Source organism: Oryctolagus cuniculus, chromosome 7 (genome assembly GCF_051225735.1).
Source record: "Oryctolagus cuniculus isolate XC-2025 breed Fujian yellow rabbit chromosome 7, ASM5122573v1, whole genome shotgun sequence".
NCBI lineage: Eukaryota > Metazoa > Chordata > Mammalia > Lagomorpha > Leporidae > Oryctolagus > Oryctolagus cuniculus.
Window position 1 is genome coordinate 42,428,090 of NC_142873.1, and position 24,269 is coordinate 42,452,358.

The 24,269-nt window shown below is 53.4% G+C and overlaps 1 protein-coding gene across 19 annotated transcripts in view; it reads left to right on the forward strand.

Moving 5' to 3' along the window:
* Positions 1–24,269, forward strand: part of ARHGEF11 (Rho guanine nucleotide exchange factor 11) — a 121,229-nt gene that overhangs the window by 94,654 nt on the left and 2,306 nt on the right. For 7 of the 19 annotated variants that reach the window (XM_017345779.4, XM_017345774.4, XM_070077506.2 and 4 more), the window contains 23 exons: positions 295–391; positions 552–674; positions 3,509–3,532; positions 4,887–5,031; positions 5,326–5,425; positions 6,203–6,232; positions 9,030–9,156; positions 13,765–13,944; positions 14,034–14,081; positions 14,277–14,464; positions 14,714–14,860; positions 15,145–15,224; positions 15,378–15,503; positions 16,025–16,142; positions 16,867–17,045; positions 17,662–17,737; positions 17,987–18,154; positions 19,026–19,116; positions 19,835–19,960; positions 20,395–20,456; positions 21,254–21,472; positions 21,759–22,118; positions 23,336–23,431. In XM_017345779.4, the coding sequence (XP_017201268.3) occupies positions 295–391; positions 552–674; positions 3,509–3,532; positions 4,887–5,031; positions 5,326–5,425; positions 6,203–6,232; positions 9,030–9,156; positions 13,765–13,944; positions 14,034–14,081; positions 14,277–14,464; positions 14,714–14,860; positions 15,145–15,224; positions 15,378–15,503; positions 16,025–16,142; positions 16,867–17,045; positions 17,662–17,737; positions 17,987–18,154; positions 19,026–19,116; positions 19,835–19,960; positions 20,395–20,456; positions 21,254–21,472; positions 21,759–22,118; positions 23,336–23,431 (2,910 nt within the window). The remainder of the gene's footprint in view (positions 1–294; positions 392–551; positions 675–3,508; positions 3,533–4,886; positions 5,032–5,325; positions 5,426–6,202; positions 6,233–9,029; positions 9,157–13,764; positions 13,945–14,033; positions 14,082–14,276; positions 14,465–14,713; positions 14,861–15,144; positions 15,225–15,377; positions 15,504–16,024; positions 16,143–16,866; positions 17,046–17,661; positions 17,738–17,986; positions 18,155–19,025; positions 19,117–19,834; positions 19,961–20,394; positions 20,457–21,253; positions 21,473–21,758; positions 22,119–23,335; positions 23,432–24,269) is intronic. The other 12 variants (XM_089299782.1, XM_070077507.2, XM_070077509.2 and 9 more) reach the window with 7 other exon arrangements.

The following is a 24,269-nucleotide window of genomic DNA, read 5'->3' on the forward strand; positions in this document are numbered from 1 at the left end:
GGGCAGTGCAGGGGAGTGAGCATCTCCCTGGGAGGGCTGCACTGTGGTGTCACAGGACAGCATGGGAACATATCTGATGAAAGGGGTTTTAGCACTTCACATACTGGAGCATGGAACATCCAGAAAGTGTTTTTTGTCGTTGACACGGACCTTGGACATGAGGTGTCCAGTTCTGAATTCGGGAATGATCTGTGAGGCGGAGGCCTTCACTTCATTTAGACTAACGGGGCAGAAAGCCAGCCTGTCCTCCCTGGGCACCCCGCCCATGTTGCTTTCCCTGGGTTCCCACTACAGACCTGCGCCTGCGCAACAGTGAGGATGTCCGCAGTGCACTCAGTGAGGCCCAGGGGGCTGCCATGCCAGAGATCCAGGAACAGATCCACGACTACAGGTTTGCCAGGGTCCTTGCCCTCCTGCACTACCTCCTAGCACCTCTGCCTCTTGGCCCTTCCCTCGCTCTGTGTGTGTGTATTTATGTTTGCCTCACTCCTGGGTGTGCATCTAAGGAGTGTTTGTACATTTGTTCCTTGCTGTGTATCTCTCTGGCTTAGAACAAAACGCACTCTGGGGCTGGGCAGCCTGTATGGTGAAAATGACCTGCTGGACCTGGATGGGGACCTTCTCCGAGAGCGCCAAGTGGCCGAGAAGCAGCTGGCTGCCCTTGGAGATATTCTGTGAGTCTTTAGATCTCCTCCCACCCCCCACCCTCACCAAATATGCCCAACAGGTTGACAGGTTTTAGGGGTTTCTTTTCCAGCTTCCCTCTAGCTATTCTTGCCTGGTTGTCCTTCCCCTGAAGTGCAGGGCGAGCTGGGTTTTTAGGCAGAGGGCTGCCCTCGTGCATGGGGGTTGCTGAACCTTGGGGCTCCCTGTTGTAATATGGTGGTCATGACAGGCACTGGGCTCCAGGAATGTGGTGAGCTTTCTGCTTCTCCTTTCTAGCCCTCTTCCTAAACTTCCTCCCTTCCTGCCTCTAAGACCATGTCTGACACAGCGTGAGCCCAGCGCTGCGAGTCTCTGATAGATAAAGCTTCTGCAGAACTTCATTAAGGGAAATGGAATCACTTTTACTAATTATCGCAGAAATCTGAAGTTACCTGATTCAGGAGCTGCTGGCACACCTGCTATGCTCTTTTAGAGACATTTTCTGAATGTCAGGGGTGCCTGTGATATGAGTCCCAACGTGACAGGCTTTGTGGGAACATTTCCAGGCTTAGCAGTTTTTTGCCCCAGTACTGCTTCTCACTAAGTAAACGCATGACCTTGGCCAAGCCATTTTATCTCGCTGGGCCCCACGTACAGAATGATCAGAGTTGGACTGGATGATCTCCATAGCCTCTGGGAATGCTGCTGTTTCAATTTCATGGCTCTCCTGTACCAAATGTGGTTCTGCCTCCGGCATTCCTGGGATGCAGTAGTGAACAAAGCAGCCCTACCTCTCCAGAGCTTACATCGTAATGGGAAGAGCCATTAGTGCTTAACAAAGAAGTAATGGGGTAGTATGTTACAAAGAAGTGCTGGAGGAGAAAGTAGAGCAGGCTGGGGAGGACCAGGAGAACTAGAGCCCGTGGGTTGCGAGTCTAACCTGGACAGTCGGACAAGCCACAGGGCAAGGGAACCTGATAAAGCCAGAGGGGACAGGAGGGGTGGCCGTGCAGAGCCTTGTGGACAACCACACCCACTCTGGGTTTTTCTCTGAGTGAGAGCCACTGGAGCTGTGCGAGACTAGATGGGGCCCAGGACAGGAGAGCTGGGGAAGGCTCTGCCGAGGGTTCTGTAGGACAGCGTGTGGCAGCCAGCCAACCAGACTGGGAGAAATGGTGGAGGCTGTGAAAAGAGGTCCCCTCTAGGTGTATGTTGATGCTAGAGCCACCATGACTGCGGGGAGTGAGGAAAGAGAAGCGCCAAGGAAGACCCTCAGGATTTCTCTTTCTGTCTGAGCTACTGAAAGGGCGAAGGTACCAGCAGTCAGAATAGGGACAGTTACAGGGGAGCAGTTTTGAGATAGAAAATGAGGACATGTTAAACAGTACCGGGTAGGCGTTCCATACACAAATCCGGCATTTGAGGAGGTCTGGCCAGGGATGAGATGGATGAGATCACACAGAGCAGGAATGCTTTGCAGACTTGACCGTCTGACCCTCAGCCAAGCCCTGAATCTTTCTGAGCCTTGGTTTCCTAGCAGTCAGATGGCACTAAACCAGCTCAGCCAGCTCCAGGATGGAGGCAGGACTGACCGAGCCTATTTGGACATTAGATGGGTTAGTATATACAGACAGCTTAGCATGATGCCTGGCCCGTGGGGAACACTCAGATGCTGCTGTTTCCATTTATGTCTTCTAAAAAGATTTGTTTGGATCCAGTCTCAAGGTATTGTTGCTTCCTTCTCATCTTCTGTCCTCCTGCCTCAGTGATGCTCCAACCCTTCTTTTTAATTTTTTTTAAGATTTACTTATTTATTTGAAAGGCATAGGGGCCAGCGCTGTGGCCCAGTGGGTTAATGTCCTGGCCTGAAGCACCAGCATCCCATATGGGCACCGGTTCGAGTCCTGGCTGCTCCACTTCCTATCCAGCCCTCTGCTATGGCCTGGGAAAGCAGTAGAAGATGACCCAAGTCCTTGGGCCCCTGCATCCACATGGGAGAACCAGAAGAAGCTCCTGGCTCCTGGCTTCAGCCAATTAGGGAGTGAACCATCGGATAGAAGTCCTCTCCCCCACCACCTCCTCTCCTCTCCTCTCCTCTCCTCCTCTCCTCCTCTCCTCCTCTCCTGTCCTCTGCATAACTCTGATTTTCAAATAAATAAAAAATCTTAAAAAGAAAGGCATAGTGACAGAATAAGAAACTGAGGAAGAAGGAGAGAGAAAGAAAGAGGGACATCTTCCATCCCCTGATTCACTCCACGAATGCCTCCAACAGTAAAGGCTGGGCCAGGCTAAAGCCAGGAGCCATGAACTCCATCCAAGTGTCCTGGGCAGGTGGCAGGGACTCGAGTACTTGAGCCATTATCTGCTGCTTCCCAGGTACATTAGCAGGAATCATTCAAAAGCAGAGTAGTCGGGACTTGAACCAGGCCCTCCAATACAGAATGGAGACTTAACCTACTGCTCCACAATGCCCAGCCCTCACCTCTGCCCTTCTAACTCAGTCCTAGGTGGGTACAAAAAGGAGCCTCTTTCTGTATAACTTCAGACACCAAAAACATAGCAAGCGAGAAGCTTGTGTTTACCACATTGCCCTTCCATTTCACTAGAAAGACATTGTCGTCATCATCATTGTCATCATCATCACTCTGCCATTAGAGTCCCTTGAGGGAAGAACTCTCACCTACTGAGCCCCAAGCTGGCTCTAGAGCTGTGACCAAGAGTCTGGCCTTTCATCATACTCCTCCCTTCTCCCCACCAACCCGCCCTTCCTCTGAGAAAGAGCTTACCCTCCTCCCAGCCTCTGCCCAGGCGACAAGCCTCTGTCTTTGCTGTGTGAGTCATCTGTTCTTTTCTTTTGTTCCAGGTCCAAATACGAGGAAGATAGGAGGTGAGTCCATGATGTGGTTCATTTGCAGCTTTCAAGGTGGGAAGGTGTGGGGCTGATCTGTGCTTTGCATTTTTGCTCATTACAGGGAGCCCCTAGCTTTGTAAGACCACGTAAGAGCCTGGTCTGCAAGTTTCATTCCCTGATGACTGTAATTGTAACACGTGGGGGTCATGAGATGGTCCAGGCCCCTAATGCTCAAGGATCACCACCTGAGGGTGTGAGTGGCTCCTAATACCTGCTTCCTCCTCTCCACCCAAATCAGCCCTGTGGCTTCCTTCCCACCTCTTTCCCTTCATCCACTTAAAAAAGCAGCAGTGGTGGTTTTATCAGCCTGGATTAGGGGCACCTGCACAGGGGAGTTGGGGTATAACATGTTTAATCTCTTGGCATGTGTTGTATTTTTTTCAGTAGCCTATAAACAGGGATGCTTCAGAAAGCTCATGAGAAAATGGAATTAAAAGGCAAATTTATTTTGCTGCAAAAAATGCTGAGATCCATACATAATTTCTGATGAATTTTTTAAGACCCCAATGCATGAATTTTAAACATTTTTGTACAAAAGTAAGCTTACCTTTAAATTGTGTTTCCCACAGACTTTTTGAAGTATCCTTTTTATGTCATTGTTTCTCATCAGCCAATGTCAAAATGACTCTGCATTCCCTGAACACACACACACACACACACACACACGTAGTAAGAGAGAAAAGATGGCAGTAGAAGTCCATTTAAAAAGGCAGTAAAGCCAAGGCTGGTTGAAGATTCGATGCTCTGAATCCATGAAGTAGATAATCCGTCTACCAAATTGCAGGCCAAATACATTTCTAAACATAGAGCTCTGGACAGTTTCATTTGTGGCAATTGGAAGCTACTTGACAGCTCCTTTCCATCTCTCTTTGTACTTGGGGAAGGGAGGGTGGTGAAGGCAGGGTACCTTGACAGAGGATGAGTGACAGTTCTCCCTTCCCTTTGCACCCCACCCCCACATCCATGCTGAGAGCAGCTGCAGACCTCAGCCGGCCCTCCAGGTCTGCCCATGCCCTGGCTAGCAGGGAGTTGTTTGCTTGTCTTTTAGGGAATTGGCCTGTTTTTCCACTGACCAGCATGCCCTCACTGGGAAGGTTCTGCTTAGGGAAAGAATAAGATGTCTCCCGGGAGTCTTGCCAGTCAGCTTCTGCCTGCTGTCCCATTTGATTATTGCAGACTTCCCTGTGAATACCTCACTCCGTTACTACCCCTGCCCCGCTTCACTGGATGTCTGTGGGGAGATTGTCTAGAGCAGAGATTTGCCCTTCTGCCTGTGGGTAGGAAGCAGAACTTGAGCCTTCTGATCCGTGACACGGTTCTTCTTTTGCAGTGCCCCCATGGACTTTGCCCTCAACACCTACATGAGCCATGCTGGAATCCGTCTCCGAGAGGCCCGGCCCTCCAGCACGGCAGAAAAGGCCCAGGCTGCTCCTGACAAGGACAAGTGGCTGCCCTTCTTCCCTAAGACCAAGAAGGTGACAGCTACCCTAAAACTCAGCTGTTCTCATGCCGTCCTCTGTGCTGAGGTAGACTAGGAAAGCCATTTTGCAGCCAGTAGCGCTGTCACTCCACCTTTGGACGTGCAGTCAGTGAGAATCCCGGGACTAGAGCAGCCGTGTCTGTTCTAAACCCGGCCTGGGTAAATTGTGCTTGGCAGGCTTTGAACGTGAGGCATCTTTCTGGTTTGGTGGCAGTGACAGAGTGATTAGCAACCACATAGGGGCTGGGACATTGGAGTCTCCTTCAAACCCCAGTGTCTCTTGTCTCAGCAGAGCAGCAATTCCAAGAAAGAAAAGGATGCCTTGGAAGACAAGAAGCGAAACCCCATCCTCAAATACATTGGGAAACCCAAAAGCTCTTCTCAGAGCAGTGAGTATTTGGGGAGCAGCAGCCTTGGACATACCAGTGTGTTTGTTGGTGGAGGGCCTTCCTGTGCTTCCGGGAGCCATGGGCCCCAACTCTGAGACTGCAGCTTCCTCTCACCACTGCCCCTCTCTGTCCCCCATATCTAGTGCAGGCTCTGGGTTACAGGTCAGTGTTTGAGCCAGAAAGGTCTCGCCAGTCACTGGGTCTTAGTCTAGGAACTCAGAGCCAAGGAACTGTAGCCACTGAACAGCCAAGCAAAGGAACATTTCCCCCTTGGCAATGAAAGATTGTCCCCTTGAGAGTAAATGCCCTCTTCACCCTCGTCCATAGCATTCGTGCGTAGGCCTGCAGTCCATGTGTTGGGAGCAATTCTGGGCCCTGGGTGGGGGATGCGAGTGCGTATCAAGTAGAAGTGGGGGAGGATGGGAAGTTTGGGAGCCAGCAGTTCCCCTAGTGTCATCTGTAACCCCAAAACTGACTTGAGCTTCTCACTGATCTCTTCCCAGCTGAGTCAAGTGTCTACAAATGACTGGCCCTCCCAGTCAATGTATTAAGTCCTTGGTCTCAGGGGCAATCTGTGCTGTGGAGAGCCTAGGGCGGGCAGGCTGACTTGTCTGAAATGGCTGCCACAAGGGAGGCGGTAGGGAGGGACTCTGCTACCACCTTGATTTTTGCCACTACCTTTTCATTTTCCAGATTAATGTAATTTTTATTTTGACTCTTGAAACATTAATTTGACTTTTCATGGTTTACTTTTGTTTTTGTTTGTTTTTCTTTTAGCATTTCATATTCCTTTGTCCCCTGTGGAAGGTAAAAGGACCATTTTCTTTGGATTTGTCTTTGCATTAGCATTGATTTTCCATCTCCAAATCTTACCTTCCCTTTCCCTTCATCTTCTCCTGCCCTATCCCTCTTTTCTCCCTCCCTCTCCGTATGTTCCTCCTTGTTGCAAAAACTGCTCTGTGTCACAAACCCATGTCCAAGGGGGCTTCTACCCTCATGCTGGGTATAAGACTTGCCTTCCTAACCCAGGGTTTGAAGGGGCAGGGACCTGCTTCCCCCAGGTAGAGAGCCTCCTTGTGGGTCTGGCAAGGGCCAGCCTTCTAAGCCCTAGCAGTTGTTTTTGTTTTCTTAACAGCCTGAGGCCTTTTCTCCTTGATTCTCTGGCCTCTCCAAAGAAGAGGTTTCAGAGTCCAGGGTTCTGTACTGATGAAGGAGCCCCTCACAGACTGACGTGTCGATAGTGAAGCAGAAGTACCTAGGATTTTTGTTTTCAGTTGAGATTAGTTTTGGAGATAATTTTTCTTTTAGTAAATTATGGTTCTCACAATTTTTGTTTGGGGTATTTTTATTTGTATCATCTGCTTGCTAAAGCCCCTGGATGTGGCTCACTGATTGCCGACACAGTATCACTGCAACAGTTAACAGAGAATTACCTAAAGTACTGTAAGAACCTAATACTTTCCCGAATGTATGGATTCAAAAAATTAATATGGTGTCCACTGACCCACAGGAAGCTGGGACCCTAGTTTGAAATGCCCCAGAATTGGGAAGTTCATTTCCCATCAGTGAGTTCATATATACATGTAATTGAGTGAGTGATATTTTTTAGGATTTCTGATAAATACAGAGAGAGCAGTGGGATGCAATAGGAAATTATTCTGTTGCTAGAATTCATTTTATGTAAAAATGGCAATACTCCTAGACTCATTATGCCATTTAAAAAAATGAATTATTGAAAAGAATATTTTAAGAAGAGTGGCCTCCATTCCAGAATCCCTAATTCTTAGCAGATACTTCTTGTCCACCCTGCCAGGAAGGCCTGTGGCCCCCGCAGGCTCCCAAGGCTGGTCGGCTCTGCCTAAGCAGCTTGCTTGGCATCAGCTTGCGAGAGCCAGGAACACCCAGGGTGCAGCTGCGGTTGCTGAGTCCAGGGCGTGCTGAGGATGCCAGGGCCAGCAGCTCTTCAAGTCAGAGCTTTCCATTGGGATTTCCTGGTTTGGCTTGGTGTTCTCAACTGCCCAGGACAGTAGACAAATCCATATCTAAAGACCAGACACCTGCCAAAGCTGGAAAGCCTCAACAGTGAAACTTTTGCCTTTCAGGATCATCAACTATTACCCGTTTATTAGTGAAGTATCTGTTAATAACATATAATTCACTTTTATTTAGTTCTGTTATCATTCAGGGGCTAGAGAAAGGAGGAAAAGACTGGTAGTAAAACTTCACTGTTTTAAAAAATGTGTTCCTTTCTACCATGGGTCATTCTATTTAGACTAGATCTTAGTGCTAGACCTGTTTCTTCCCAAATGTTCCACATGGCTGATAGAAGAGGAGCAGTGGACTCAGCGTGGTGACATTCCACAGAAGGATGCTCCCAGGCTCCCGTATAGTCACCCAGTCAGGGTGGCTCCGAGTTGTGGCTGCCCGGCTGACCCTGGTGTCCAGCAGCTCCAAGACACAGAGGCACATTCAGTACGGGCCAGCAGATCTAGTCCTAATCTCATCCAGAATGAAAGTGATGGTAGCCCCAACACCGGAAACGTACACAGAGCCTCTGGTGCAGTTTTAGAAAAAAGTTACCCTAGCCACTTGCCTCAAAGACGTGGAATTGTAGGCTTTGAAGAGAGCAGATAATGTCTTTCTGTTCTCTCTAGCTTAGCACATTTTGAAAGGCAGGTTTTGAGACAGGGAAGTTGTGCGTTTGTGTGTGCAGATAGCAGTCTGTTGGTGTGGCTAGCATGAGGGCCTAGACTGCCTCCCCAGTTCCCGCTGGTCTCCTGCGGAGCAGCCCCTCTGCCTCAGCCCCTGTTCTAACATCACTCACTCAGAGCTGAGCTAGGGGATTGGAGGTGGACTCCTCATCTCCCTGTCATGCAGAGAGCTGCCGAAGCCCCGGCTCGGGGTTATTTTCTCCAGGGTCTCTAAGCGGTATCTCCTATGCCTTTTTACTCTCTCTCCTGCCCTCTCTTTTTTTGAACAAGAAGAGTTGTGTTTTGTCTTCGTTTTTAAAAAGGGTCTGAAATTTGAATGCTGGAGAGTGACATCTCCTCTGTTCCCCTGGCTGGTAATAAAGGGTCCGATTCTTTACTTATGGACACCTGAGGGGACGGAAAGAACAGAAAGGAGAGTCAAGGAAAAACAGAACTAATGAACTCTAAGAATAATATAAACTTGAAAAATGTCTGATATGATTTGGCAGCACAGCCAGAGCACATGTAGGTGTTTTTCATCTTCCTGACTTTTTTTTAAACCTGTACATGGCTCTGTAAGAAAAACCTAGTCATGGTCTTCAAGTAGAAGTATCATTTAATAAAGACCATAAGATCCAAAAGAAAGCTCCATGGAAGATGGGCATGCAGATCCTTTCATTTAGCACATGAGGAAAGAGTGGACTCAGAATGGTAGAGTGGCCGCCCAGGGCCACACAGCATAGCCATAGAAGAGCCAGGACAGGACCAGATCCATGCCGCCTGATTCTCGGCCCTCTGCTGTTCTCATCCATGCTTGCTCATTGCTCTGTCTTCTGGGCTTGCGGGGACTGAGGGCTGGAGAAGTGATCCCGGAACAGAAAGCGTAGTACCCTTCATTTCCTTCTTGCCTCCAGTCAAACCAGGCAATGTGAGGAACATCATTCAGCACTTTGAGAACAGCCAGCAGTGTGACGCCCCAGAGCCCGGGACACAGCGACTCTCAACAGGAAGCTTTCCTGAGGACCTCCTGGAGAGTGACAGGTAGCAGTGACTGGGCAGGGCTGGCCAGCTGCCCAGGGAGGAGAGCACGGACAGGGTGTGCTGCTGGCTTAGCCTCTCCGCTAGGCGCTAAGGCTCCCACTACAGAACTCTCCCCAGCTCCCCAGCTCCCCATCCTTGATGTCTCAGAAGATACCCTGTGTGTTGCAAATCAGGCCAATGAAGAGCAAGAGGAGCTCCTGACCTCTGGCCCATGAACTGCAGGCTTTTACAGTTTCCTTTGGATTTAGCCCCTGACTACTTGGTAGCCTGTATCCCAAGATTGAGCTAGATTGTATTATAAAGCAGCTGATAAGGAAACCCTAAAGGACAAGGATTAAGGAGAGTCTAGAGGGGGACAGAGAGAAGTCCTGGAAAATAAAAAACCAGGGGCCAGTGTTGTGGTGTAGTAGGTTAAGTTTCTGCCTGCAATGCCGGCATCCTGTATGGACGCTGGTTCAAGTCTTGGCTGCTCCACATGGGATTCAGTTCCCTACTGCTGGCCTGGGAAAGCAGTGGAAGATGGCCCAAGTGCTTGGGCCCCTGCACCCACTTGGGAGAACTGGAAGAAGCTTTTGGCTCCTGCCTTCAGATTGGCCCAGCTCTGGCCATTGCAGCCATTTGAAGAATGAACCAGCAAATGGAAGACCTCTCTCTCTATCTCTCAAATAAATAAATAAATATTTTTAAAAGAAAAGAAAAGCTGGAGATGAGGCAGTGCCAGGAATTTTAAAGGCGAAGTAGCTGGCTGTGAGCAGCAGGTGTCTACCCAGCAGAGAGATAGAAAATTGATGGGTTCAAAACCAACTGTTCTTCCCTTCTCAAGAAAAAACGGAAATTGAGCCTGTGGCATATCTCATGTCTGTCACTGGTCAGTTTTTGTTGTTGTTGTTTTTAAGATTTATTTATTTATTTGAAAAGCTGAGTTACAGAGATCGAGATCTTCCAGCCACTGGTTCAGTCCCCCAAATGACCACAATGGCCAAGGCTGGGCCAGGCTGAAACCAGGAGCATGCAACTCCATCTGGGTCTCCCATGTGGGTGGAAGGGCCCCAGATACTTGGGCCATCTTCTGCTGCTTTCCCAGGCACATTAGCAGGGAGTGGGATTGGAATTGGAAAAGCCAGGACCCAAACTGGTGCTCACATGGGATGCCAGCATCATAGGCAGTGGCTTAACCTGCTGTAACACAGCTGGCCCCAACTGGTCAGGTTCTTACTAGATTCCTTGTCTGATATTAAAATGCACTTTTGGACTTCCTTGCTTTTGACTGTGGCATGACAACAACCAAGTCATATCTCAAATTCTGTAGGCTACACTTAAAGCAAAGATTATTTATAGCTAGAAACATCCCTCAGGTCACCCTTAAGGAATAGTAATGTGGCGTTGTGCATAGGAAAATAATTTGTATGTACCCTGAAGTCCGAAAGCCCCTGAGCTGGGGTAGAGGCAGCACAAACAAAGGCAAGTCCATGTGTAGCAGTCTGGGTAGATGTTCCAGCCAGTTTGCCTTTGATAGAACTATCAAACTGTAAGTCAGATGCTCCTACTTGAATACATGTTTATACCTCTGTTTATATTAAGCCTTTATAAACTGGTAAAAGACCTGACCATAGTGAGAACTGACAGGTTTAAGGACAATAAAGTTAGATTTGAGCTGTGGGGAGAGGTTGAATTCTAACATCAGTGGGTAAATTCAATACACAAATCACATGATTGCTGCAGTAATCATGATCCTATAACAAATATTTAAAGATCATAAGATGACAACATTTTGAGAAAATATTTGAGACCGTTAACAAACTTGCATTCTTGGCATTGCAAGTTAGATTTGTACTAAGACATTCACCAGAATCCTAATGCTACTCCAAGCAGAAGGCTTGGATTTGATCATTATAAACTCATGAGCAATCTTGGGATAAATAGTATTAGCAGGGGCAAGTGTTGTGGCTCAGCAGGTTAAGCCACTGCTTGGGACTGCTGCATCCCACATCACAGTGCTGACTCAAGTCCCAGTGTGCCACTTCTGATCTAACTTCCTGTTTCTTCCTGGAAGGCAGCAGATGATGGTTCAAGTGCTTGAGCCCCTCCCATGCGTGTGGGAGACCCAGTTGGAGTTCTGTGCTCCTGGCTTTGGCCTAGCCCAGGCCTGGCTATAGCCAGCATTTGGGTAGTGAACCAGGAGAAGAAATCTCTCTGTCTCTCTCCCTCCCTCCCTCCTTCTCTCTGTCTCTCTTCCTCCCTCCCTCCCTCCCTCTCTCTCTCTCTTTCTGTCACTCTGCCTTTCAAGTAGATAATAAACTTTTTAAAATAATATTAGCAGTATGATAGGTCAGAGGTTGCAGATAATCAGCAGGTGTAAGAGGTTATCCTCAGTTCTAGAAGGCAGAACCCTGGGGATGTTTGGCTAGAGGTAGATCATATTCCTCACTTCTTGGTCGGAGTGTCACTCACTTCTGTGTACTTGGAGGAGAGTTCTGCAGCCCCAGTGACCCCACTGGATGAGGTTTGCCGTGGGGCTAAAGTGACGCATTGCAGAAACTGCTCAAAGCCTGGGTTCACATTGTTGTAACAGATTCCCAAGCGATGAGTTCCGTAGGGGATCAGTTGACATTATTCGTTCTAACCCTCTGGACAAACCCTCAGAACCCCGGGAGGTGAGCTGATTTTGCATCCTGCAGTTTGGAGAGAGGTGATGAATGGAAAGCAAGACGCTGGGCTCCCTCACTGCAGCAGTCGCTGTGCTGTTAGGAGCTCTCCAGACATCTGCAGGCCTTCTGTGGTCCCCGAAGCAGAGCAGGATGTAGATTAGTAATAATGTCAGCAAAGAACCAGCCCTGTAGGGCATGGCAGGGGGGAGAAGGGGGGCTGTCCTAGGGCAGCTAGAGGTCAGAGACGCCAGTTGTCTCGGGGCTGACGCACTGCAGGATGCAACAGAGCAACAGCAGTCGTCAGCAGCTCATCAAGCCCAGAGATGCTCAGTAATGGAGCATGGCAGAGCCAGGAGCAAATCTGTCCCCTTTAAGCTCCCTCCCAAGCCTGGCAGCTCCCTAGAGAGGAAATGAAAGCTGAGGAAGGGTGCTATTAAGAATGAAACATGCACATGGTGATGGGAGGAGTTGAAATCCAAGCACAAGTAGAACTTTTTTTCGAAAAAATTTATATATTTATTTGAAAGGCAGAGTTACAGAGAGGAAGAGACAGAAAGAGAGAGAGACCTTCAATCTCATGGTTCACTCCCCAGATGGCTGCAACAGCTGGCACTAGGCCAGACTGAAACAAGGAGCCAGGAGCTTCTTCCAGGTCTCCCATGTGGGTCCAGGAGTCCAAGGACTTGGGCCATTCTCTGCTGCTTTTCCGTGGCCATTAGTAGGCAGCTAGATTGGAAGTGGAGCAGCTGGGACATGAACCTGCGCCCATATGGGATGCCAGTGTCAAAGCAGAGGCTTCACCCACTATGCCACAGCGCCAGCCCCAGATAGAATTGTTTAGTAGCAGTGTATAGATCCTGGGTTGAGCATGTGGAAATAGGGACTGTACTTGCCTCTAGGAAGATCCTAAAAGGAAAAATCCACCTGAAGCAGTCAAACTGGAGCCAGAGAGGGCTGCCCAGGACCCAGGTCCTTGCTGTCCCCTCAAGAAGGAATTCAGGAGCATCGGAGAACAGCAAATGATGAGTGGCAAGCACCTTGTTGAGAAAGCAAAGATACACACTGCACAGACCCAGTGGGGCCTACTCGGTGGGACGTGGCCCCATCTCTGAACTGTGCTTAACACTGTGTAGCTGGGAAAAGGGAGGCACATTCCAATAAGGGGGAGGAATATTCATGGTTTTTCTGGGAAATGAATGAATATTCCTGGAATCTAGCTACTGCCTCTATTCAGTCTTTACATGGTCTGATGTTTCCTATCATGGTGGCTGGTAGGTGTGCCCTTTAGAATGGGAACATATTAACAACGTATGTATATAATGAGCTATGGGTCATCTCAGGTCAGCCTAAACCCTAAACCCATTTGAGCCTGATCCAGGCAGGGGTCTGTTTACCTTCAGAGTGAGTGACTTCAAGTGGTTCTACTGCTTCTGCTATCTCCCTGTCTCAAAACAGGGGTGACAGCTGGTTGCAAAGTAGAGGCAAGACAGAATCGCCACTAGAGGGGCCCAGAGCCAGGGAGATGGGACCTGTAGTCCCTGATGGGGACTGTTGATGGCCCCAGCTTCACTGACAGGAGCGTAGTGTCTCAGGCCTGTGGACGCACCACAAGTCTGATTGTATTCCTCTAAGGTTTCAGCTTCCTGGTAGGACCCTTTCCCAGTAGATCAAGGAGGATCCTGAGAGATCCTATCCACCAAACCAGGCAGGAGAGAGGGAGGATTTTGTAGAGCAGCAACAGGGCAGGCGTCCAGCACACAGCGGTTCGCCTGCAGCCCTTGTCGGCATGCCTGGACTCAGCAGCAGGAGTGGTTTGTCCCTGAGAAGCTTCTACATACAGGTGCTTTGGCTGTGTGAGGGTGGGGTGTGGGGCCTGCAGCATTGAGGCACACTTGAGCTAGGGCAGCAGGTCAAGAGCCGCCAAGATGGAACATCCCAAGCCGCTTGTCCTTTTCCCCAGCTCTCGCTCAGAGGTTCGCCTGGGCCGCTCTGAGAGCCTCAAGGGCCGGGAAGAGATGAAGCGGTCTCGAAAAGCCGAGAACGTGCCCCGCTCTCGCAGCGACGTCGACATGGATGCTGCTGCGGAGGCTACTCGCCTCCACCAGTCAGCTTCGTCCTCCGCCTCCAGCCTCTCCACCAGGTCAGCAGAGCTGGCGTGGCTCCACCCCATGATGCCCCGGGGCAGAGGCTGGGATCGAGGGTTGCTGAGAGTCTGCGTTCCCTCCACAGGTCTCTTGAGAACCCAACCCCTCCCTTCACCCCCAAAATGGGCCGCAGGTGAGTGATGGGACAGGGTGCCTCTGGTGGCTCTCTGCATCGTATCGTGTCTGGCTGCACTTCCCTCCTGAGCAGCTGGCTGGGTGTGCGGCTCTGCCTCGTGGCCTGCTGGCTTTCAGTGGGCGGAGGAGGAAGGGGTCGGGCTGCGTGTTGAGTTCTTCCCCTACTGAATCTAAGCTACTGGTTTTCCTTCAGAAGCATTGAGTCTCCCAGCTTGGGGTTCTGCACCGATGCCCTCCTTCCCCACCTCCTAGAAGATGATCTGGGCCAGCTCTCTGATCTGGAGCCAGAGCCAGACGCTCAGAACTGGCAGCACACGGTGGGCAAGGACGTGGTGGCTGGGCTGGCCCAGAGGGAGATTGATCGGCAGGAAGTCATCAACGGTGAGAACGCACTCCACTCGCACCTGTGTGGGAACAGCTCTGGGGCTTCTCCGACACAGAGGGTGGGAACCAGGTAAATAGGGCAGCACCCGGTCCATGGGGCCTGTTGCTGTAAGTCCACTTGAGTTATGGCCTTTGCTGTAATCAGAAACCAGCGCTCCAGGTCTCCCAAAAGGAGAGTGGTGTGGGGACCAGGGCAGTGACTAGAGGTACTCACGTTTGCACCTCCTTGTCACAACCACCACTTAGAGTTGTTTGTGACCGAGGCTTCCCACCTGCGCACACTGCGGGTTCTGGACCTCATCTTCTACCAACGGATGAAGAAGGAGAACCTCCTGCCGCGGGATGAGCTGGCCCGGCTCTTCCCTAACCTGCCTGAACTCATAGAGATTCACAGTAAGGAGCCTGTGCCCTCCCAGCTCCTCCCCTGCGTATCTTCAGCTTTCTGTCCTGTTTGATCCACCTGCCAAGGCCTCCCTGGCAGATAACCCTCCCCGTCCTCTTGGGTGAGAGAAAGTTTGGTGGGCAACCTGAAACCACTGCAGTTACCCCAAAATCCAATGGTTTCCACACCCTTCCCATGGCACTGCTGTCAAAGATCCTTTTGTCGTCATCACAACAGAGCCTGGCAGTGCAGCTCCACTCTCCCGACATTTCTGTTCCTTCTCTCCTCGCCCCAGATTGCTTGTGTGAGGCCATGAAGAGGCTCCGGGAGGAGGGTCCCATCATCAGAGGCATTGGTGACCTCATGCTGTCTCGGGTATGGCCCCAGCCTTTTCTACTTGGCCAGAGGAGACTGGAGGAGGCACAGTTCCATTACAAGGCTAGGGAATTTGGCCAAGGAAGGGGTGGGAAGGGACCGGTCCCAGGCAGGGGTGTGATGCTTGGGCTCGTGTCCATTCTGCCTCCTCAGTTCGATGGAGCCGCCCGGGAGGAGCTCCAGCAGGTGGCTGCACAGTTCTGTTCCTATCAGTCCATAGCCCTGGAGCTGATCAAGACCAAGCAGCGCAAGGAGAGCCGGTTCCAGCTCTTCATGCAGGTGTGTCCTTGGCCTCACCTAAGCCTTTCCTCATCCCCGTCAAGCTCACGAAGGATCTCCTGAACTTCTCTCCTCTGGCCACCAGCCTCTTCCTTACACACGCAGGATTACCCAGCAGTGCACTCTCCCACATCCACCTCCTCCACTCCAGCTCTCCCAAGGCATTGACACCCTCGAGAGCTGGAGATGTTCACAGGAAGGAGTGCTGGGTTAGCCTTCAGAAGGCCTGGCTCACCTCCCAGTGCCTGTGTGCGCTTAGATGAGTCTCAGCATCCTTGTCTGCAGGATGGGAATGATACCTGCCCTCTGTTCTGGCCATAATCCCCGCCTTGGGTGTTGTCGCTCTGCTCACCAGCCCTCCCCTGAGTATTTAAGGAAGAAGTGCCTTCACTGTTGGCTAAGGGACCTGACTCGGGTTAGGGCCTATCTGACGTTTTCACATCCACCTTGGCCCTGAGCCCTGAAGCCAGCTCCCAGCTGCAGGTTAACACCTTCCTTGGTCTGTCCCGCCGCCCATCTAGGAGGCTGAGAGCCACCCTCAGTGCCGAAGGCTGCAGCTTCGAGACCTCATCATCTCGGAGATGCAGCGGCTCACCAAGTACCCCTTGCTGCTGGAGAGCGTCATCAAGCACACAGAGGGTAGGGGCTGGGGGCCTCGCGCGGAGGGGCTCCTCCAGGCTCTGTTCTGTGGCCTTAGCAAGTCGTGCCCTCTGTGGCCTTCAGTGTCTTCGTCCTTACCTGGTTGTTGTGCACCACAAAGGGAAAACGGTTGTTCTTGTGTTTGGAACGATGCAGGGAGGAGAGCACAGCATGGCTCCCGGGCTCCTCCGTTCCTCAGGGCCGTCACGGTCGTACGGCACGGGCCGTGGCAGGATTTTAGCCTCTGTTCAGTGCTCAGAAGACACAGCCATGGGTGGGACAGTAGAGGAGTAGGGAAGCAGGCTGGATGAGGGGGTCGAACCTAGGCTGTGCCCGTCCTCAAGAGCCTGAACATCTGCTGCCCTCAGATTTGGATTCAGGTTGGAGAGGTGTTAGGAAGCTCCACCTGTTTTGCACAGGCTGTCCTAGAGGCATTGCAACACTTGCCCCATCCCCACCCCCAGCCCCCCAGCTGTAAAGCTGGTTGTGCCTGGGGAGGAATTTTCAGGAATTCCCAAGGGTGCTCAGCTGGGCAAGGGTGGGTGTTGGGGCAGCCCCGGGGTGCCTGGTGGCATTCTGCACAGCCTCTTCTAAGGGCAAGGGTGGCTCTCCTATACCTTGGGTACAGCCGGTCACCATGGGCCTGGGGCAGGCAGGTAGTATCTGGCCCTGAGATAGCCTTCTCAGGTAGGGACTTCTAGTTGCCACCTCTGCTCATTTGTAGGCGGCACCTCTGAGCATGAGAAGCTGTGCCGGGCCCGGGACCAGTGCCGGGAGATTCTCAAGTACGTGAATGAAGCAGTCAAGCAGACGGAGAACCGACACCGTTTAGAGGGCTACCAGAAACGCCTGGATGCCAGCGCCCTGGAGAGGGCCAGCAACCCCCTGGCAGCAGAGTTCAAGGTCGGCAGACTGCAGCACGGCCAGCCCTACACACACACACACACACACACACACACACACTCTCTCTCTCTCTCTCTCTCTCTCTTCTCCTCTCTTCTCTCTTCTCTCTCTTACTTCCTGAGCACCCTTGGGAGCAGAGCCCTGGTCAGGCAAGGCCTGGAGAGTCTTCGAAGTGAGAGACATGGACCTTCTATTACAGGGTGGCACCTTGGGGCCTGGAAGACACACACAGCACATTAGCATTGTCAGCTCATCCCCAGAGGGACAGAAGAGACAGCCCCACCAAGTAAAGCTAGGTGTCAGGACTCAGCCTGAAGGGCAGGGGGCAGGGTAAGACTTGAGGCTAAGTTAGAGCTCCTTGGGAGAGAAGAAAACTGAAGGGGTGGGCAGGAAAAGCAGTCTTGGGAAGATCTTAGGAAGCGGGGAGCCCATGGCGGGACCCCAGCCGGAGTCGCAGTGTACTCCCAGTGTAGTGCGTGACACTGCCTTGCCCCTTGTCCGTGTCCTCACAAGCTCTTCCCCATTCGTCACTGATTCCCAGCGCCTTCGTACTGGCGCAGGTGCAGGCAGTTCTCCACTGCTTGGTGAGCGAGCAGGTGATGTGTCTTCTCAACAGAGCCTGGACCTTACAACCAGGAGGATGATCCACGAGGGCCCCCTGACCTGGAGGATCAGCAAGGACAAGACCTTGGGTATGTGCCCAGGGCTGGGCATGGGAAGGGGTCTGTGGGGGATGGGGTCCCCCAGGTTCTCCTTTCTGTGTTCTCTGAGTCCTGGGCCCTGATGCTGTAAAGGGGATGTAAGGCGACCAGAGAGAAAGGAGTTGGGTCCCTAGTCCCCCAGGGCCTAGCCTCTGGGGACAGGCATCAGAGACCCTGTGGTCCCCACTGTGCTGGTGAGGGCTGAGTGGACACCAGGGCCTACCTCCCCACCACCCCCAGACCTGCACGTGCTGCTGCTGGAGGACCTCCTGGTGCTGCTGCAGAAACAGGACGAGAAGCTGCTGCTCAAGTGCCACAGCAAGACTGCCGCGGGCTCCGCAGACAGCAAGCAGACTTTCAGCCCCGTGCTCAAGCTCAACGCCGTGCTCATCCGCTCCGTGGCCACAGGTACCTGGGAGGAGGCAGGCCAGGACCACTGTCACTTGTGTCCAGTGGACCTGGACAATGGGGGCCGACCTGGGGCCTTACAGGACACACCTGTCCACCTGGGTGCCTTTCCCCCTATCCTGAACCAGTCTAAGCAGGAGGATGTGGTCTGAGATCTGGCAGGGCGAGGGGACGGAGGGACCAAGATGAAGACAGATGACCTGGAGCAGGGGAGGTGGGTTGTCGTCAGCCCTCAAGGACAGTGCTGGCTTGGATGGGAGGTGGACACCTGCGATGGCTCAGGGTGTTGCAGTGAGATTAGGCAAGATTAGTAGGACAAGCCGTCATGCTCCAAGAGTGTCCGTGGCAGAGCTTGGGTACAGAAGGCTGCAGCACCCACAGTCCAGGCCAAGTGTGGTAGAGAGAGGTGCTTCAGGGAAGTGGGGCATGGCTGAGAAGGGGCCCTGGTGCAGGCACCTCAGAGGAGCCGCCTACACCTAGGTTCCACCCCCTTATCCAGCCTGCTCCCCTGGAGCAGGAGTCAGGCAGCTAGATGGTGGGCGCTCCCTTTCTTCATCTTAGGGCGTGATGCCCACCTCCTCAGGAGGGGATCAGAAAGGGTGATGGCTGGGAAAAGGTTTCATAAACCCTGGCATACACATCAGCCATCACTGTTATTAAGGCAGGAGTAATGAGGTGGCCGTGACAGGCGACAGTAGTGGTCCTGGTTGCAGTGGGTTCCCAGTGGTTCTGATGACTCAGGCCTGTCTCGTGCGGCATTCACCTGTGTTGAGGGTCAGGCCTTCGAATCCACACTCTGTCGCCCTGGCCCAGACTGCAGGCACACGCGCCACTCCCAATTCAGACGTCCTGCCTTCCTTTCCTCACACAGATAAACGGGCCTTCTTCATCATCTGCACCTCCGAACTGGGCCCGCCCCAAATCTATGAGCTGGTTGCATTGACATCATCAGACAAGAACACGTGAGAATTGAGGGGTCCCGCGTAACTGCTGTTCCCTTGGGACCAGGGTGGTGTGTATGAGAATGATGTGTAGTGAGACCAGGGCTGGGCCCCACAATAGTCCCTGCCAGTGAGCCAGGAAGGGAAGTGGGAGGTGGGAGGTTCAGGCAGAGAGAAGCCATGAGGGGCTCGCCAGCCCGACCCCCCGAGCAGGCCTGGTACTGGGAGAGTGAGCTCCCAGAAGGCTGGCAGCCACCACGACTGCTTTCCTTTCTGGCCTCCTTCCTTTCCCGTCAAGGCTGTAAAATCCACACATCCTTCTCAGACCTTTGTCTCCAGGCTGCTGCTCCCACCCCCCAGCCCCCATGTCCCCTGACAGCAGCCACCACAGGTGACGGGGTGAAGGAAGGCAGGTTGAGTCGACAGTTTCTCACCCTCAGGGTTTTGGTCTATGGAATGTGGATAATGCTACCTCTTAAGGAATTATTTGGAGAGAGAAGACGTATAGAGGGCTTAGTACAGGCCCTAACAGAAGGCTGGTTCCCAGTCACTGGTCACTGCAAGCCATGTCACCCCAAGGGAGAAGCTAGTGAGCCCGGGAGGGGAGGTGGGAGTGTGCAGCAGGGTCTCGGGGCAGGGTGGAGAAGCCTTGAAGCTCTGGAGCAGCAGGCCTGCAGCAAAAGAGCTCTGTGCCTGCTCGTTCTCACCACCAGTCCTCTCTGTTCCTGCCGCGCAACAGGTGGATGGAGCTCTTAGAAGAGGCCGTGCAGAATGCCACCAGGCACCCCGGGGCTGCCCCAACACCCATCCATGCCCCAGCCCCAGGCCCCCAGGAGCAAGCCCACCAGGGCCCCACACCCAGCAGGTGCAGTACCTACCCCTCCAGCCCGTGTGTGTGGCCCACACTCCAAGCCGCCTATCTCCTGCTGCTTCTAAGCCTTTCACCGCCGGGGGTAGACAGCCTCAGTGGGAAATGCTAGTGGGGCAGTGGACAGCTCCAAGCTCCAACAGATGGAATGGAGGCACAGGCCCCTTTCACTGTCTTCTGTCCCTCTCTGCTCTCTCCCCACAGCCTCCCACTTGGCTGTCAGAGACTGTCCTGGCTGGGGGTTGGGGTGAGACAGGGGACTAAAGAAGCTGAGTCAAGGCCCGTCTTCGTCAGGTTGCCAGCCAGACCAGGCAGGGGATGAGGCCTGGCACCTCCCTTCCTGGACCCTACTCCTTCATTGTCCCTTTTGTTGGGCAACCCAGGATGGAGTTTTACGACATTGTCTCACCTTTGGTTGGTTTGCCCCTCAGGTTAGACCTGGATGACTCTGAAGTGTTCCATAGTGAACCAGAAGCAGAGGAGCCACTGGAAGGTAAATCCCCGGGCTGTGTGGGAGCTGTGGGCACTGGCGGATCAGTGTAGAGGGGCGATGGAGGAGTCCATCATGTCTGGGGAAGACACTGGTATAGGGAAGAGAGAGCCTGGCGGCCCAACAGGCTTCAGAAAGTGAGTGTGCCCTCGCTCCCTCCCCTGGCCCTGCCTGTCTGGATGACAGGATTAGCAGTGGAGGAAAAGAACAGCGAGCCAGCCAAGGCTGGGGCTGCTGGCAGAAGGGGGGAGGAGGATGCAGAGACTCTGAGAACAGGAACGTCTCGAGGAGGGGAGCCGGGAGCTCAGGTTTAAGGCATAGTTACTGGGGTCAGGTAGAAGGGTGGTCCTCAGACAGAATTCTCATTGAGAACTTTTATGTGAAGTAACTCAGGGTCATGGGCCCCTGGCAGAGGTCTCTGTTCTGGTTGCCTCCTGTTTTTCCTCCTGGCTCCACACCTCCTTCCAGGCTTTGCTCCAGTGTCCCCTTTGCAGCGCTGCCTTCTCTGACCACCCCAGCCCCACCAGTCCCCGTCCCCTGCTCCATTTCCCATAGCCTTACCACCTTCTCACAAGCAACACAGTTTACTCATTTTTTATTTCTCTGCGTCCCTCCACTAGAGTTTAAGCCCCCCAAGGATAGAGGTCTTCATTTTGTTTAATGATGTATACAAAGGTCCTGGGCCAGTGCCTGGCCACAGGATGCCCAGTAAGCATTTGCAGAATGAATCAGAAGCCGGGCTCCTCCCTCCCATATGTGCCCTCTCCCTTCCTTGCCTGATACTCTTTTCTCATCCCCAGCAGGCCCTGGGCCCCCGCAGAGAGGCCAGGGGATGCAGCCAGTGCTGCTGGAAGATCCAGAGCAGAGGGGCCACGGAGAGGAGGAGCTGGGTGCCCTGCCCGACCCTCCTGCACCCCTGGGTGGAGAGAACAGCACCATCAGGACGAGGGACCCCATCCACCTGGCCCTCCCAGGCCCTCTGTTCATGGAAGGACTCGCTGATTCAGCCCTGGAAGACGGTGAGTGCCTCAAGGAGCCACCATCAGCCCCTGGTCCCCAGTAGCTTGGCCAGGGTGAACTGGCAGACGCCGTCACCCTCCACCTGCCGAAGGCGCTCCCTGCTGGTGCTTGAGGACACCAGCGAGGTGGCCAGAGCCCTCCAGCCCTCCCCTGGGAGGAGGCAGGTTGACCACTTGGAGTGGGGGCAGCTGCAGTGCCTCACCCGTGCCGTGCTCTGCCCCTGCTGACGTGGCGAGCAGACCTGTGCAGGAGAAGCCAGCCCCCTCTTCCCGCTCCCCCTTGCAGTGGAGAACCTGCGGCACCTGATCCTGTGGAGCCTGCTGCCAGGTCACACCCCAGAGACACAGACTGCCAGGGAGCCCGAGGATGACCTGACACCCACGCCTTCTGTCATCAGCATCACCTCTCACCCCTGGGACCCAGGCTCCCCAGGGAGAGCTCCTGCTGCAGGTGAAGGGGACAGCACCCAGCTCCCGGGGCCAGAGCGGGGCCAGCCAGAGCAGGACACGGCGCTCTCTTCTCTGGAGCACCTGCCCCCACGGACCAGAAATTCTGGGATCTGGGAGTCTCCCGAGCTGGACAGGAATCCAGCTGAAGAGGCTTCGAGAACAGAAGGCACAGGAAATTACAAAGTTGTGAGAAAAGGTAAAGTGGGCGCGTCCCCTGGGGAGACAGAGGCCTGGTTTTACAAGAGTTGAGGTGGGTCTTCCCTCCCCATCTTGAGCTGGGGACCGTGTGAGCAGAGCTCACCCCCAGTGTGGGAGGAGGTGCAGATGTGTGAGGGCCCTGCGGTCAGTCAAGGTTCAGCGCCCAAGGCCGGCCACACCTAATTCTAAGGTACTCGCATGGAACATGTATTAAAACATACGGGTATCTGGGTGCCAAAAGATGGTGGAGTCCACACATGGTTTTTTCATAATATGCATTTTACATGAACTTTTTGATAAGCCCCCATATGTAGGTGGATTGCAAGCTTTTTGTACCAAAATAAACTTATCTTGTAATTTCATTTTCCAAGAGCTTTTTTCCCCTCATATCTGTGACCTTAGACAAAGCTTTGAATTCTCTCTGACCTTTGTTCTCTGATAAATGAGGACATTTCCTGTGCCAGTGAGGGCTCTGGTTGATTTCCTGGGACCTTCCAGGCCTGAGAACAGGATGTGGCTCTGCTCAGGCGCTCAACCCCGAAAGACAGTGCAGCCGCGTGCAGCCGGTCACTCCAGATAGCAGCCCTGAGGACCCAGATGGCTGCTGGGACTGGAGGGGCTATAGGACAAGGAGACAGAGGGGTGAGGCCGAGTGGACACACACCAGGGTAGGGGACTGTCATGGACAGCCGGGAGACCGCTGTAATGGAGGCGCCCTCCAGGAGGCTGAGGACAGGCTCATGTGGCCAGAGCAGCGAGCCCAGGGCAGCCAGGCTCGGGAAAGGCAAGGTGGCGACAAGGAAAGGCTGCCAGAGGCACGTGGCAGGGCAGAGGAACAAAGCCTGGGCCACTGCTCAGGGCTGGATGGGGTCCACGTTAGCGGCTCTGAGTCTCCTCTCCTCCCCTAGTGCTCTGCTCCACCTCCCATTCCAGTAGTGTTCTCCCTGCACCTGCCCGAGGTCTGCCCTCTCCGCTGGGTTTCTGGGACCTGACCTTCCTTCTCTCTGTTCTGGTGAACTGGTGCAGAGCTCTCTGAGCTCCCTGGGAGGTGACCGCGTGTGGCCTTGTGTTCACTTTGTTCTTCCCTTGTTCCTCCTCCCCTCCCCACCCCCACCCCCTCCTCTCTCCTTTCCCCCTCCCTTCCCTCTCTCGCCCTTCCCTTTCCCTATCTTTCGGACTCTGCTCTCCCTGGTGGTGGTGGTGGTGTCGGTGCAGCCGAGGTGGCAGGCGGCAAGGGTGTCCCTGCGCTACCAGAGAGTGGCCAGTCAGAGCCTGAGCCACCTGAAGCAGAAGGCGGAACAAAGGCTGCGGGTAATACACCTCTCCTGGGAGCCCAAGCCAGGCCAGGGCTGGAGCAGGGCGCTGTGGGGGCAGACCTGCGGTCACACACACCCCTCCACACTCCATGGGCCGCCGGGGATGGGTGAGGAGTAGGATGTGGGCCTGAGGACAGGGCACTAGACCCTGTGACATCAGGTCTTCACTCGTCAGGAGCTGTACAGGTCCCTTGTCCAGGCAGTAAGTCAAGCCACCTGTGTTGAATTGTGAGGTGAGGTGGGGCAAAAAGCGTGGCCTATGCCCAGGGCCCCAAGTCCTTTGCCTGACGCTCGGAGCTCCCACCCCCAACTCAACCACCACGCATGTCACTGTAGAGTAGGCTTCTGTGGCCTCCCGGGTTCCTTGGTGCTCACTGCCCTGTCAGGACCCTCCACGTCCTTCCCCAGCTGTCTCTGACCCCCCTCTGACGGGTCATGGTATGTCCATAGGAGGGGGACACAGGTGGCAGTTGGGGCAGGAGGTAGCGCTGAAGTTCATCAGCAGAGCTTGAGGTGAGGCAGGTGAGAGGCTGCTGCCTGCTTCTCTTCCGGAGGCTGAAGCAGCCCAGCGTCCCCACCCTTCCCTCCAGCCCCGTGTCCCTGCGTGAAGCACTGCGCCTGCCACTTCTCCCTTCACTTCCACCAGTCAGTATCCCGCCCTGCATTCGCAAAGTGGCCATCCAAGGAGGCTCTCTGGAGGAGGAGGGCTTTTAGGTGATATGGGCAGCACAAAGCCAGCATCTCCACGTTCAACTGGGGAGGGCTTCCCTGGCCCTGTTCTGCCCATCAGTTGAGGGGGTGGGAAGATGGACTTGGACAGCTGTGTCCACGCC